At 43.6% G+C, this 14,600-nt stretch overlaps 1 protein-coding gene across 1 annotated transcript in view; it reads left to right on the top strand.

The window, feature by feature from the left end:
* The first annotated feature begins 12,270 nt into the window (after positions 1 to 12,270).
* The window catches only part of LOC122816815 (zinc finger protein 2 homolog), a 258,703-nt gene continuing 256,373 nt past the window's right edge, over positions 12,271 to 14,600 (top strand). The window contains exon 1 of the mRNA XM_044089857.1: positions 12,271 to 12,409. Coding sequence (XP_043945792.1) covers positions 12,362 to 12,409 — 48 coding nt within the window. The 5' untranslated portion in view covers positions 12,271 to 12,361. The remainder of the gene's footprint in view (positions 12,410 to 14,600) is intronic.

The following is a 14,600-nucleotide window of genomic DNA, read 5'->3' as shown; positions in this document are numbered from 1 at the left end:
TACAGTCTCTGATCCACTTGGCAATGGTGACCTTCATAATGGCTTTGCCCAATTTATTGTCCGAAAAGGACACAAACAACTGATCTGTTTTCCGTGTTTGGTGTGTCCTATCTAAGTAGAAATGCAACTGCCTGTGAACATCCAATGAATGGAAGATGTATTCCGCTCTGTCTGAGTAGTTTGGGAAGAAAACTGGGAGTTCCAATGACTGTTAAAGACAAAAACTAGAACAAACTTTGGGAACAAAGGATGGATTAGGCCTGAGGGATACTCTATCCTTATGAAAAACCAGGTACGGCGGTTTGACACATAGGGCTTGAAGTTCCGAAACTCTTCTGGCTGATGTAATTGCCACCAAAAAGGCAGTCTTCCAAGAAAGAAATTTCAAGTCACAAGTTGCTGCTGGTTGGAAGGGGGAAGAGGTCAAAGCACCTAATATGAAATTAAGATCCCACGGTGGAGCTGGATGAGAAATCGGAGGTCGTAGCAGCCCAGCACCTTTCATGAAGGCTTTACACAACTTATTGCTCATCAAAGGTGGGTCTATACTTTCATGAAAATTAGAAATAGCTGCTAATTGAACTTTGATGGTAGAGACCGAAGAACCTTGATTGAAGAAGGAAGCTAAAAATTTTAAAACTTCAGACACCGGGGCAGTAATGGGATCCAATCCCCGGAGTTGGGCCCAAATGGCGAATCTCTTCCATTTGCTGTTATACATTTTTTTAGTGGAATTCTTGTGGGCCGAGGACAAGATATGTATAACTTCCGAGTCCAAAACCTGGTTTCTGACTATGGTCGGAAGTGGAGGAGCCAAGCTGTTAACCTCAATGAGTGAAGGGACTGATGCAGCTGTCCCGACTGGTGAATCAAGAGATCTGGAACCTGGTCCAGGAACCATGGACCGTCCAGTGCGTATTTCCGAAGAAAGGGCAGCCAGACTTGACGAGGCCAGTATGGGGCAACTAAAATCATCTAGCACTGCAAGTGAATCACCTTCTGGATCACCCTGGGAAGTAGAGGAACCGGTGGAAAGGTGTACAGTAGGTCGTTGGGCCAAGCTTGGACCAGGGCGTCCTTGGGAAACCCCCCCAGAACTGGGGTGAGAGAAAAGATCTGTAGACATTTCGTGTTGAGGGGAGTTGCAAAGAGGTCGCAACAAGGAGTTCCCCATCTTCTGAAGATCTGAGCTGCCACTCTGTCGTTCAGAGACCACTCGCGCGGGGAGAGAATAGTTCTGCTTAGCCTGTCGGCTATCACATTGGATTTCCCCAGAATGTGTGCTGCTACCAGGAAACGGTTGGTTGCAACAGCCCAATCCCATACTTTCATGGCCTCTCTGCAAAGGGGGTAGGACATGATCCCTCCCTGCTTGTTCAGGTACCAGACTACTGACATGTTGTCGGACTGAATGGCAATGATGCCCTGGGGGAGGTAACTGTGTAGTGCTTGTAGCGACAGAAGCACCGCCCTCGTTTCCAGTATGTTGATGTGTAGGGAACTCTCGTCGGGGTGCCACTTGCCTTGAACTGACCTGCCCAGGTAATGTCCCCCCCACCCCATCTGGGAGGCGTCCGTAGTCAAAGTGGCCACTGGAGGTGGAGGAACGAAGGGTCGCCCCTGATCCAGGTTGGAGGAAAGAAGCCACCAATGGAGGTCCTGTTTGCACGTCTCCATGATCATAATGAGGTGACTGAGAGGGAGATCCTGATATGACCACTGGACTGACAGGAGCCACTGGAGAATCCTCATGTGCAATCTTGCTAAGGGAACTAGGAGAACGGCAGCCAACATGGAACTCAACAGTTGTAGGAACATCCTTGCTGGGGCTCGGCGTTTGAAGAGCAATGCTCGGACTTGAGATTGTAATGTTTCTATCCTCTCTTTCGGAAGATAGACCCGCATTTGCTTTGAGTCTATCTCTACTCTGATAAACCGTATGCGCTGAGATGGCAGCAACACAGACTTTGCCCAATTGAAGGTGATTCCTAGGGAGTCGCCTAGAGAAATAGTGGCTGCTAGGTTTTGTAAGAGTAGACGCCTGGAGGTGGCAGTTAGGAGCCAGTCGTCTAGATATGGAAACACCTGGAATCCTAGACTTCTCAGGTGAGCAGTCACCACTGCCAAACATTTGGTGAACACCCTGGGAGCTGTGGTGAGACCAAAGGGCAGTGCACGGAACTGGAAATGAATGTCTCCCAGGCTGAAGCGCAAGTGTCTCCTGGACGCCTGATCTATCAGGATGTGATAATAGGCACCCTTGAGATCTATGGAGCACATCCAAACACCTTTCTCCAGCAGCGGGAGAATGGATTGTAAAGTGACCATCCGGAACTTGGACTTCTTGACAGAATGGCTGAGCTTGCTGAGATCCAAGATGGGCCTCATGTCCCCGGTCTTTTTTGGCACCAAAAAGAATCTTGAGTAAGTCCCTAATCCGGTCTGGTCTTCGGGGACCGGTTGGATGACTCCTTTTTGAAGCAGCTTTGAAATTTCGAAGGCTGTGAGATCCCGTTGACTGGGTGGTGGGTCCGGGATTTTCCGGGATGGTGGGGGGGCTGCGAAAAGGGGATGTTGTAACCTCCAGCAATGATTCGGAGCACCCATCGGTCCTGGGTGATATTCTCCCAGGCCTTTAGGTGCCTCAAAAAATGACCCCCGACTGGCTCCGGAGTGGCGCAGTCGGGCAATCCTTCAGGGATGCTGGAAGGTTGAGGAGCCACGAAAGGACTCGCGGTCTCCAGTGTTGCGGGGGCCCCTGCCGCCTCTGGGACGACGTCTTCCTGAAAAATTTCCCCCTCCTCTGCCTCTAGAAGGGGGATCATCCTGCTGTGAGGGGTAAGTCTTCTGAGATTTGTGGAACCACATTTTCCCCCCTCTTCTAGCCTTGGGATAAGGCTGGAAGGGAGTGGAAAACCATGCCCCTACGGCAGTCAAAGTCTTACCCTCTTGTTCACAGCGGGTCAAGGTGTCCTTTACCTTGGGTCCAAACAAGGAGGACCCATCAAAGGGAGCGTCAGCAAAAGAAGACTTGAAGGCCTCTGCAAAATGACACAGGCGGAGCCAGGCCTGTCTCCGTAGAGCAACACCTGTACCCGCCGCTCTACTCGCCCCCTCAGCCACATATGAAATGAGCCTCATGGACGAGTCCGATATAGATGACAGGGTAGCCAACTGAGAGCTAACCGTCTGGGCCAACTGCTCAGGTAGGTTACCAGAGAGGGTATCTGACAGCTCCTTGACCAGATCCCTCTGAAGTCTGGTGAAGTGCGTAAGGTAATTCAGAGACCTTAAAGTAAAGGCCGCTGAAGTAAGGGTGCGCTTCCCGTACCGATCCATACTCCTGGACTCTTTATTAGGAGGGTGGACGGACACTGAAGCCTCTGCCACATCTTGCTGGGTAGCAGATGCCACCACCAGGGCATCTACGGCCACACCTTTGGATAAGAATTCCTTTTCTGGGGGGGCTGACAAAAATTTATTCGGGTGAGCTGGCACCAGTTCCACAGAATCCAGGTGCTCCCACGCCCTTCGAGAGATCAAATCCAGGAGCTCATCGAAGGGCGGAGACACCCAGGAGGTGGAAGGCTGAGCCCCGAAGGCCTTGAGGAATACCGACTCCTCAGCAGAAGGGGGTTTGGATCGCCAGTCGCCTCGTTGTTTGAGGATTTCTAAGATGTCCACAAAGGAGACGTCGTCCGAGGATGACTTGGGGGGACCCCTCCGCATCATCGATGTCGGCGTCTGAGGTGAGAGACTCATCAGGTGAGTCGACGTGCTTCCTCTTACACTGTCTCTTCCTGGGAGGTTCCTCCGAAGAAGCTTCGGAAGGACCCCCAGGAAGGGAGGAATCCCCAATGGGGGTGACCTCAGGCTCCAGGACTCCGCTGTCCTGAGACAGGGGGACAACAGAGGAACAAGTCTCCATGCCAAGGGAAGGTGCCGGAGAGATGGTGGAGGTAGCCAAGAAAGATTTGGCTAAAGCACTCCTCATGGCCCTGAAGGCCGGACCCCCAGAGTCCTGGGACGGCCCGACCCCCGAGGCCACAACAGTAGAAGGCACTCCCGCAGCCGAAGCACCGAGAGGGAGGCTCGGAACCGAAAGCAACGGACCCGAAACATCACCTCCGGGGCCGACCGAGGAGGTCCGTGTACCGAACTCCGACCCGAAGGTCGGGGTTGGAGTAACGGTCGGAGCCGACCTGAAAACCTCCACCGGCTCCACCAGCACCAACTCCAACGGTGCCGAGGCTGTTGGAGGAGGAACCAAAATAACAGGGTGGACAATCGGCTCCGGAGCCGACTGGGCTGGAGCCGATACTAACTTTTGAAAGACTGGAGACTGAAACAGCCTTTGAAGTACCCTGTCAATATCCGAATCGGACATCCTCGAGGACCGAGAAGAGACCGATCGGGCCCGAGTTGACTTCTCCGCCGGTTCCGAAAGACTGGGGGACCGGCTCCGAATAGTCTCAAGTATTATCTGCGCCGAGGGAGATTCCGCCAGTACAGCAATTTCCCTCGGAGCCGACGGGGACTTCAGCGCCGAGGTAGAAGAGTCTGAGTGTGCGACCTTTCTCGGCTCCGAAAACATTAGAGCCGAAGAAGGTGACCCACCTCTCGATGCTCGAGCTCTCAGCTCCGAGGACAGAGGAGTCGAGGCTGGAGGCACCGAGGCAGACCATTACAGGTAAGATGACCTCAAAAAATATTATTAAGAAATCTTTTACTCATCAGAGTGAACACAACACAGAGTTAGATAGCTATGCACACCATTTTTTGCCAAAATGTGATCCATAGCACCCTGAATGCACAGATAACCATTATAATTTTTATTGCTTCAGACAGAAAAAAAAACACAAATAAGAGTTTTTTGAAATTCAGCTACAAAATCATCATTACAATGGCAGAAGAAGGGAGTGTAATGGTTATCATGATCTACAACAACTATTTCTTGAAGTGAGTCGGCAACTTTCTGATTATACCTATAATATAAAGCTAACGAGTGTTCCAGTTAAACAGTACACAAAATAAATAAGGAGTCTAAACAAAAAACTCCACTCCCTAGAAGCTCTCCTTACCATAGAGAATGCTGACATCTGAGAGGTCACTAAGACATGGTTTAAAGCTGCAGAGAGCACCCTAGCAATGCAAGCTTATAATGCCTTCCACACATTTAGGCCAGCTACTTCACAGACATGGCGGTGTCACTATTTACATCAAAGATAAATATACTACAAAGCTGGTCAAACAGGACAATACACTTGAGCTGCTCCATGTTCCAATCACCATTGGTAAAATCCAATACCACTTACTTGCAAGCTATAGGTGCCCCTCTGTGACCCAGTAAACCCATGCCATATATTTAAACTTATTAGAAACACTAACCAACCAATCCAATATCATACTCATGGGTGACTTTAATTGCTCCTCTAATAACTGGGAATCCTGTATGACACCAAACATACATGTACAAATTCCCTGGACCAGACAGTCAATACACCAACCAGGGGTGCGACCATACTGGATCTGGTTTCACTAATATGAGAGAGTACTGCACACCCCTTACTGTAATGCCTTCCCTGGAAAGGTCAGACCACAAAATGGTCTCCTTTGAAGTAAAAATAAAACCTAGATCTCCCCAGCTAAACTTGGAATATCCAGGAGCTATTCTAAGGCTAACCTCCTGCTATTAAGTGAAAACCTGACAAAATTTCAAGCCCCCATAAACCCTGAGAACACTGCTGCTTATGCAGAACTGCTCACAGAAACCCTGTACAAACATGTTAATACCTGCATAGAGGTAGCTCCCCCATCAGGAAGAAGTACAGAACTAACTCAAAAAACAAGCCACCCTGGTGGAATCAAAAAATCAATAGGCTGTATAACAGCAGGAAGATAATCATGGCAAAAATTATGAGGTGCAGCACCCAGCAGGATAGAAGCTCTCTCATCAGACTAAACAAACAACTCAGAGGACAAATAAAGTCTACCAGAGTCAAATTTGAGATATGTTTGACCTCCGAGGCCAAGAGCAACCACAAAGCATTCTTTAGCTATGTTCGTAACCTCAAAGGCAATACACAATTGTGTGCAGAGCTCATTTAAATAGAGTCACCTATACTGAGCCAGAAGACATAGCAAACCTCCTGGCTGATAAATTCAGCTCCAACTTTACTGCTATCTCCCTCTTAAACTTCCCTCAGGTAATATCATCAAATATAACTCCCCCTACTATCACTAGGGAATAGGTCCATAATGCTTTCTCTAAGACCAAGAACACTGCATCAGTGGGATCAGACAATATCCAAGGATGCCTTCTAAATAGCATAAAACATGACCTGTCAGGGCCTCTGGAATTACTATTTAACTGTAGCCTCCAAGGAGACTTCAAGCCTCATGAATTGAGAAAGGCAGCAGTCATCCCTGTGCACAAAGGCGGGCTATCTACAGACCCTGGAAACTACAGACTCATAAGTCTCACTAGTCTTATATGTAGTTATATATAAAGCCATTGAAAGAATTATCATGGCGATGATCAATAGAGATATAGTAAACCTACAGACACTGGACCGTTTGGTTTCGTCAAGGGCAGATCATGCCTACTCAACCTGGTGGACTTCTTTGAGAAAGTCGCCTAAGCAATGGATGAGGGCAAAATTGTTCACACTGCCTACCTTGACCTGGCCAAGACATTTGACACAATGCCCCACTCAGGTATTGGTGACAAACTCAGGAGGTTAGGTACAAACCCATATATCACCCAGTGGCTAGCCAACTGGCTCACAGACAGGACCCAAGAAGATGGAACTGGGTAGTCCACCTCTATATCGAAGCCTTTCACAAGTGGAGTCCCTCAGGGATCAGTCCTTGGACAGCTCCTTTTTGGCATTTACATCTCAGACATCAAGGCCAATGTCAGTGGTCTCTGGCTGATTAAATTGCAGATGATTGCAAATTAAGAGCTGTCAATAAATCTCACACTGCCACAAATATTCTCCAGAAGGGGCTGACACAGACAAACAACTGGTGTCAGAGCCATGGACTAAAACTAAATACCAAGAAATGCATAATCGTATCCTTTGGGAAGTCATCCATCCCTGGTAACTATCATATTGACAACACACCCCCTAGAGTTGACCCTGCAGTCAGGGACTTAGGGCCACACATAGATAGTAATCTAGCCTTTGACCATCATGTGTCTATAGTGGTGAGGAAATCATTCTATACTGTGCAACTCATAAACAAAGGTATGGCATCCAAGTCCAACGAAGTCAATGTTCCACTGTATTCGGCATTCATCAGACCTTCAGTGAGTACAATACCCCCTTTGATATGTACCTAACCAGGCATATCCAACAATTGGAATGTCCACAGAGGTTCCTCACTAAAAGAATACAGGGCATAAGTAAAATATCCTATGCAGACTGCCTCAAGGCCCTATCCCTGTATTTTGTCTCCTACAGGCTTTTGAGGTGAGATCTATGCCTGGTATACAGGGCATTGTCAGACCCCACTGTGATGGACCTTCTGCATATCTACAAAACCAACAGCACCAGAATTACCCATTCTAAATTCTTAAACCTTGCCTGTGATATAAATAGGATCTGCTGAAGAGATAGGTATGTATCCCAGAGACTACCCTCTCTATGGAACAGGCTCCACATCCATGTGAAGCAGAGTTCCTCCCTAACCCAATTCAAGTGCAACTTGGACAATTGGATGGGAAAGTGGAAATCCATCCCTGGTTTGGCATCTATGTCTCTAATGGACACAGGTAACCTGTAAATGGTTTGTCTCCCAAATCCCTGCTTACACTTATCAAGGGTATCAGAACTTGTCAGAGATTTGGGATGCATGGCTAGGCTTAAAAAAACCCTTGTGATTACTAGCCTAGTAAACACCTATGAACCTATGGACCTATGACACTTAATTATTTAGCAGATCACATTTCACCTACATTACTCTCCATTTACAAGTTATGAGTTTAAAACTGCTGTTTGACTGCACTGATTTTTGGAATTTCTACATAAGGTTTGGATATTTCCATTACTTTTTGATTTTGGTGCTATTATATTACAGCTTATTTTATTTAAAATTTGTTTTGTTTGAGTCCTAAAAGTTAGTCAGGAAGTATTCCTTTTGTGTTCATTGATTGAATAGGAATGTGATCTAGCTAATTTGGTGGAGGAGCTTAGAAACAGTTTTCTAATTTAAGGTATCCACCTATAGCATATCCCACTAACTACAAGAGCCCTGAGTTTAAAATTACTATTTAATTGCTTTGTTTTTTTTTTATTTTGTTTTCCAGTCACCCACCTAATTCTTGTGCTTTTAAACTTGGTGGCTTATTAACTGCCCACCCTTACTGTACTGGGTATTAGCACTGCACCTTTCCTTGTAGATCGCAAAAAAGAGGATCTGCAGCCATGGACATATACTTTCCTATGGTCTCTGTAGCCAGCCTGGCGGAAATGGGTATTGTGATACAATGTAGCAGTTGGCTCATGTTTACTGACAACCACCTTATTCTGAAGCAGACTGGCATAGCAATTACACTATGTCTTTGTAGGGATACAGTCACTGATATCTCCAAACAGGTTGCCAGTAACACACATACAACACCGACTATGGATCAGATACATAAACTCACAATGCTGAGACTCTTAAATTCAATCTGCCTAAACCCCAGAGGCTTCCCATACACTGTCCTCAGCAAACTCCTAAACACTCTACAAAGATAACACTCCCCAGAATATATACAGCCACATCTCACAATGTCTTAACTTCCATGTTCTTAAGGCAAATGAGCACACAACACAATATATTGGTCGCTGAAGACTCTGTTGTTAGACACACTGATGGTACACTCAGCAGGCTGGGCAATGAGGCAGTAACGGTCAGTTGCCTATCAGGGGCAAGGATCCACAAGATCACACACATACTCAGGACACTGAACCACAGTATTACTATGACTCTGTCATAGTCCATGTGAGTGATAATGACCTGAGACATACCTCCCTGGATTATATGAAAAGAGACATGATAGAGCTTTCGGATTATGTGTCACAGATGGGTATGAACCATGCACTGAGCAGCATTCCATCTTCTCCAGGTATGATACCAGAATATAAACAGAATATGACTGACTTTAACACCTGGCTTAGTTACTGGTGTCATTCTAGGGGGGTCCAATATTTGCTGGCTTGGGAGGTCATGATTGACAGACCACATTACTTTGCCTTGGATGGTCTGCACCTCTCCCCACTAGGCTTTCAGGTGTTGGCCAAAATATTATCTGCACCTATAGTGCCTTATTAGGCAACGCCAATCTAATAATCTTTTCAGCTTAGCAAATTCTACTCAAGATAAACTAAAGGTGTTACTACTTAATGCCAGGAACCTCAACAAGAAGCTGTACTCCCTGGAAGTGCTCCTCACCCTGCAGAATGTTGACATCTGTGCAGTTACTGAGACATGGTTTAAAGCTGCTGAAGGCACTCCAGCAATACAGGTCTATAATGCCTTCCATGCCTTTAAACCAGCTACTGCTAAAGAAGGGACAAAAGGTGGAGGTGTATCAATCAACATAAAAACTAAGCACATCTCAAGACTGGTCAAACAATATAACATGCCTGAGCTACTCAATGTCCAGCTAACCTTAGGTAAAGTCCCTTACCATATCCTTGCTAGCTATAGGTTCCCATCTATGACCCAGGATAACCATACCACATACGTAAATATATTGGAGTCATTCAACATTTAGCTCAACACCACAGTCATGAATGATTTCAACTATCCCATCATAAACTGGGATACATGCACAACCATTAACATACAGTTTCAAAGATTCCTCAATTTTGTCAATGCAAATACCATGGAACAGCTAGTCTGCACACCTACTAGGGGTGCTAATATCCTGGATCTGGTGCTCACAAATATGATATTATGTTGCACACCTCCTAGTGTAATGTCCTCACTGGTCAGATCAGATCAGATCAAATCACAAAGCAGCCACCCTTGAAATAAATATAAAGTCTGAACTCCCCGCAAACCCCAGAACCTTTAAAAAATTTTCCAGCTGCCTCATATTATTCAAAGCCCCCCCCCAAAAAAAAAACTCAGAAAAAAGCTGTGGCCTATGTGGAAGTGTTTACGGAATTTCTGTACAAGCATGTAAATAACTGCCTAGAAACAGCAGTACCAAACCAAAACAAACTTGGGATAAACTCCAAAAACAAGCCCCCATGGTGGAGTTCTGGTATAAATAAGTTGTATAACAAAAGAAAGAAAATCCTGTCCAGAAATAGGAAGGGCTATACCCAGCAGACAAAAGACTCATTCATAAGTCTTAACAAGCAACTCAGGGGACTAATCAGGCCCACCAAAGCCGACTTTGAGGCAAATATAGCCTCCCAGGCTAAGGATAACCATAAGGCATTTTTCAGTTATGTATTCACAAATTTAGGCATAAATCCCTATGTCATCTGCTGGATAGACAAATTGCTCATGGAAAGGATAGATGAAGTTAGGGTTGGGGAATCCACCTCCTACAAGAAGCCTGTTACTCGTGGTATCCCACTGGGCTCTGTACTGGGATCTGTCTTGTTCAGAATATACTTCTCTAAAGTCAAGGCAAATGTAGAGAGCCTTTGGCTGACTACATTTGCTAATGACTGGAGGCTGGGTGCAATCATTGAATCTTCAAAATATGTAGATATCCTCCAGGAGGATCCAACACAGGCAAACAACTGGTGCCACAGCCGAAAACTCCAAAAAAATGCATAATTTTACCCTCTGGGAAGACAATCATCCCCACAAGTTTCAACACTGATAACACTTTCCCAAAAGTAGACCCAGTAGTAAGGGACTTTGAAACTCAGGAAGACAGTTAACCTGAGCTTTGATCACCATGTTTCCAAGGTGGTGAGAAAATCCTTGTACATAGTACAACTTATAAGTAAGGGCATGACCTCCAGATCTAATGAGATCATAGTCTCACTGTACTCAGCCATATTTAGACAAATAATTGTGTACAGTGCACCCTTCGGCGTGTACCTGATCAGCTACAGCAGTCACAGAGGTCCTTCACTAGAAAAATACAGAGTCTAAATAATATGCCCTATGAGGCTCACCTCAGAGTTATATCCCTGTTCTCAGTCTCCTCCACACTACTGAGGGACGGTCTATGCCTTAGCTAGATGGCATTGTTAGATAAAGGCCAGTCAAAGAAATGCACAGATGGTACAAGTGAAGCAGTGTGTTTTTTTCTTGATTTTAGTTCTTGTCACAGACCTGATGAAGGCTTTATTACATTAGGTAGCCAAAAGCAATTTTAGTTAAGTCTTTTTATGTGCATTTTATGCTATTCTTAATGCCTGATTTTGGAATTTGGGTTGCAAATAGGTAGTGTTTGTTTGATCTAATCAGTAGTAGTGTGTAAGGGTGGGTACTTGTTGTTCTAAAATGAACTTTTACAACCCTGTTTATACTGTTTGCCTTGAATAGGCTGCTTTAAAATTAAACAATACGTACACTTTCCACACCAACTTTTAAGTATATAAAAGCTGATATGTTCAACATTGCTAAAATATTACTGTTTTTGTTAGTCAGGATCACTTGTCTCTGACAAATAAAGGTTTGTTGCTTTGGAAGACTACCTGGGTTTCATGATATTTTGAAATTATTGTGACTGAGCTTATCAACGAAGTTTTAGGAACACTAATTTCTTTTTTTTATAGTTCATGATGTACTTACAATAGCATTCTTTACAATTTTAGTCTGAATTGCATCAACTAAGCAAGACGATTTGGAATGTACCTACAGAGATCTTATCATTATAACTTGGACTGGATACCTCTTTATGGGCATTAAAAAAAGTCATAGCACTGGCCATAACATTAGAATGATAATTATGGAACCTTTGTACTAGCTCAGCACAGTGATTTACTCATTATTGCAACCCTAAGCAGTACTCATTAATTATGGGCATTATTAAACAGGCTGAGCAAAGCTTAATCCAAAATGAACAGTCAAATTGCTTGGAAAAAGTATGCTAAACAGATTAGCACAAAGTAGTATAAAGACGTGCTGCAGAATATGGTATCACATTGCACTATGAAGTGAAAGCCAAAGTCCCTAACCTCATTAATTATTTATAAGGTCTTTCTTCTTCCTCCTCCTTAGAGTGTTGGGCTATACATATTAATAAGGAGGGGGTGCATAGTCTGGGGACAGTTTTTAGTGTTGGGCAGGAAGTGGAAGTTAGGTTACAAATGTTATTCCTGTATTGCAGGCGAAGTTGTCTTTGAGGGTTTTGTTTTTAATAACTAAAATTTCCAGCAGTTGATCATACCAATAAATGCTGATTGATGTTGATGGATTTAACAATATGAGAATTAAGCTTGAGGTAAGCAAATTCAAAGGACACACCAGGACTGCTGAGTGATGTTATAAACACTGGGATGTGTGTTTACTGCATTCATACTGCTCAACTGTTTTCTCTAAATCATTGAGGACTGAAGTCAGAAAATAATTACAGACATTTGAGTTTCAGGCTTCATACCTTTCAGAAAAGTCATGCTAATGCCAAAACTGTTATTCTAGCTAATTCCTAAGTTTGCAAGAGCAATATTTAAAAATGGTTTCTATTTTTGGTCCGTTGTGCACATTTCTTGCAGTAACAGGATGAGAGGTATGACTGCAGTGTAGACTGAATTAGAAACATTATTGCGTCTAGAATTTCAGAAAAATCAAGTGTTTCCCTTACTTTGTGGTAGTATAAGTTTAGTTTAATATGTTTTGCATGGGTGAGTTGCACCCTTTTACTAAATATATTTAATTTTTGTTTTGCAAGGTTAGCTGTGTCCCATGTTTATTTTTGTATTGGGTGACCATCCTGCATACTAAATGTACTCATACTGGGGAAAAAAACAAGTATTCCTCTGAACTCCCAGATGTCCAAATGTTTGTAATTTACTTTGTGGCACAGTTATAGCCCATCATTCATAAGTTATTGACAGGTTTTCTGGTGACATATTCTATGTGTCTGTATCTTGTATTCCTGAGCACAACAGTCAGTGTTGATAAACTACTGTGGGAAAACTTCCATACTGTGAGATGGTAACAATCCTAATTCCAGACATCTGTTATGTACAGCATCATCTTATAGTTCTTAAGGCAAAAGCCTGTTAATGTTTGATACCAAAATGAAACATATAGTTATAGGTGTGAATTGCAGGCACACAGAGGAGCTGCAGGGAGAATTATTTCCTTTATGAGAAATACTAGTTGATTAGGAAAAAGAAATAGAAGAGTAACTTTGTCAAAATATTATGAGTATCCAAAAACTGGAGAATGATCTAGTTTAGTGTGTGTGTGTGTTTGGATTGTATCACTGTTTTAAAATCGGTGGTTCAAATAGCTTGTTTATACATAAATACTAACAATTGTGTCTCTATTTCCATGTATATATGACTGAAGTAAAAACTATGTCAGTAGATGGAAATGTTTCTGTACGTTTGGAAAAATACCAGTCTGCCAGCCATCAAGGAAAATATCCCTTCAAATTGTATGTTACGCTTTTCTTCTTTCCATTTCATACCTAAAGAGGCACTCTTTGTTATTATGGACAATGCTGTTTGTGGAACCAGAGTCTTCTCCATCAAGAAAAGAGAGAGGAGTAGATACTCCATGTTATGCAAAACAATTAGATAACATTTTTGTAAAACTAACCATGAAAAAACATCACATTCTATATGTTTGCCTGAATGTTAAGAAGGGTATTGCAGCATCCAGTCAGAGACAGTGAGCTGTCCTGTGTTAATGAGTGTATTAAAATTGTTAATGTAAGTCGACAGTTTTAAATGGTAAAGTTTTTGCTGTGTCTGCTTGATATCTGTTTTTTAAGACTGTAGCTGTCCCTGATATATTTGTTCCTCCTCTATCATTTACATAATGTGATTGGCATAGATTGTCTCCTTTATATCCTACTGTATGGTACAATTCTTTTCTCCCTTACATTGTAGTCTTTGGAGTATTTGTATGGCTGTGTTCTGTCATAAACTTCATTGTGTGGAAGCGTGTACAACTCACATCTCGATATGTGTAGCCCCCCCCCCCCCCCCAGCACACACACCCTAGGGTATAAAAGCAACATAACTATCTGTTGGGATACAAATGTACTCCCACTGTTTCTTTGTATATTGCCTGTCCATTCTCTCTTCCCAATTGTTTCAAACCTCTTCTGATTAAGTCTTAAAAGTTTTTCATGCATTATTTTATTTGCCGTACTAATCATCCCATTTTTTAACAGCAGCTTCTGTTCTAGACTCCTGTGTCTAGTATGGTGATGGCTTGAAATTTGGGGCGGGGGGTTGTCTTTGACTTTAGCACAGAAATTCCTAACACATCGTCTAAAAAATGGGCACTGTGAAATACTATAATATTTCATGAATAAAAGCACACTTGAAACTATTTATGAATGTTATTGCTGTTTGGAGTGTCTTCTGCAAAGGTTGTCTGATGATTCTCTACTATGTTTCGATAATCTTAAATATTCTGAGAGGTAGCTGTCTCTGAATGTCCTGTGTGCCTGAAAT

Source organism: Protopterus annectens, chromosome 12.part0 (genome assembly GCF_019279795.1).
Source record: "Protopterus annectens isolate FY-2018-M chromosome 12.part0, PAN1.0, whole genome shotgun sequence".
NCBI lineage: Eukaryota > Metazoa > Chordata > Ceratodontiformes > Protopteridae > Protopterus > Protopterus annectens.
Note: the sequence above shows the minus strand (reverse complement) of the source record. Positions and strands in the feature narration are given on the sequence as shown.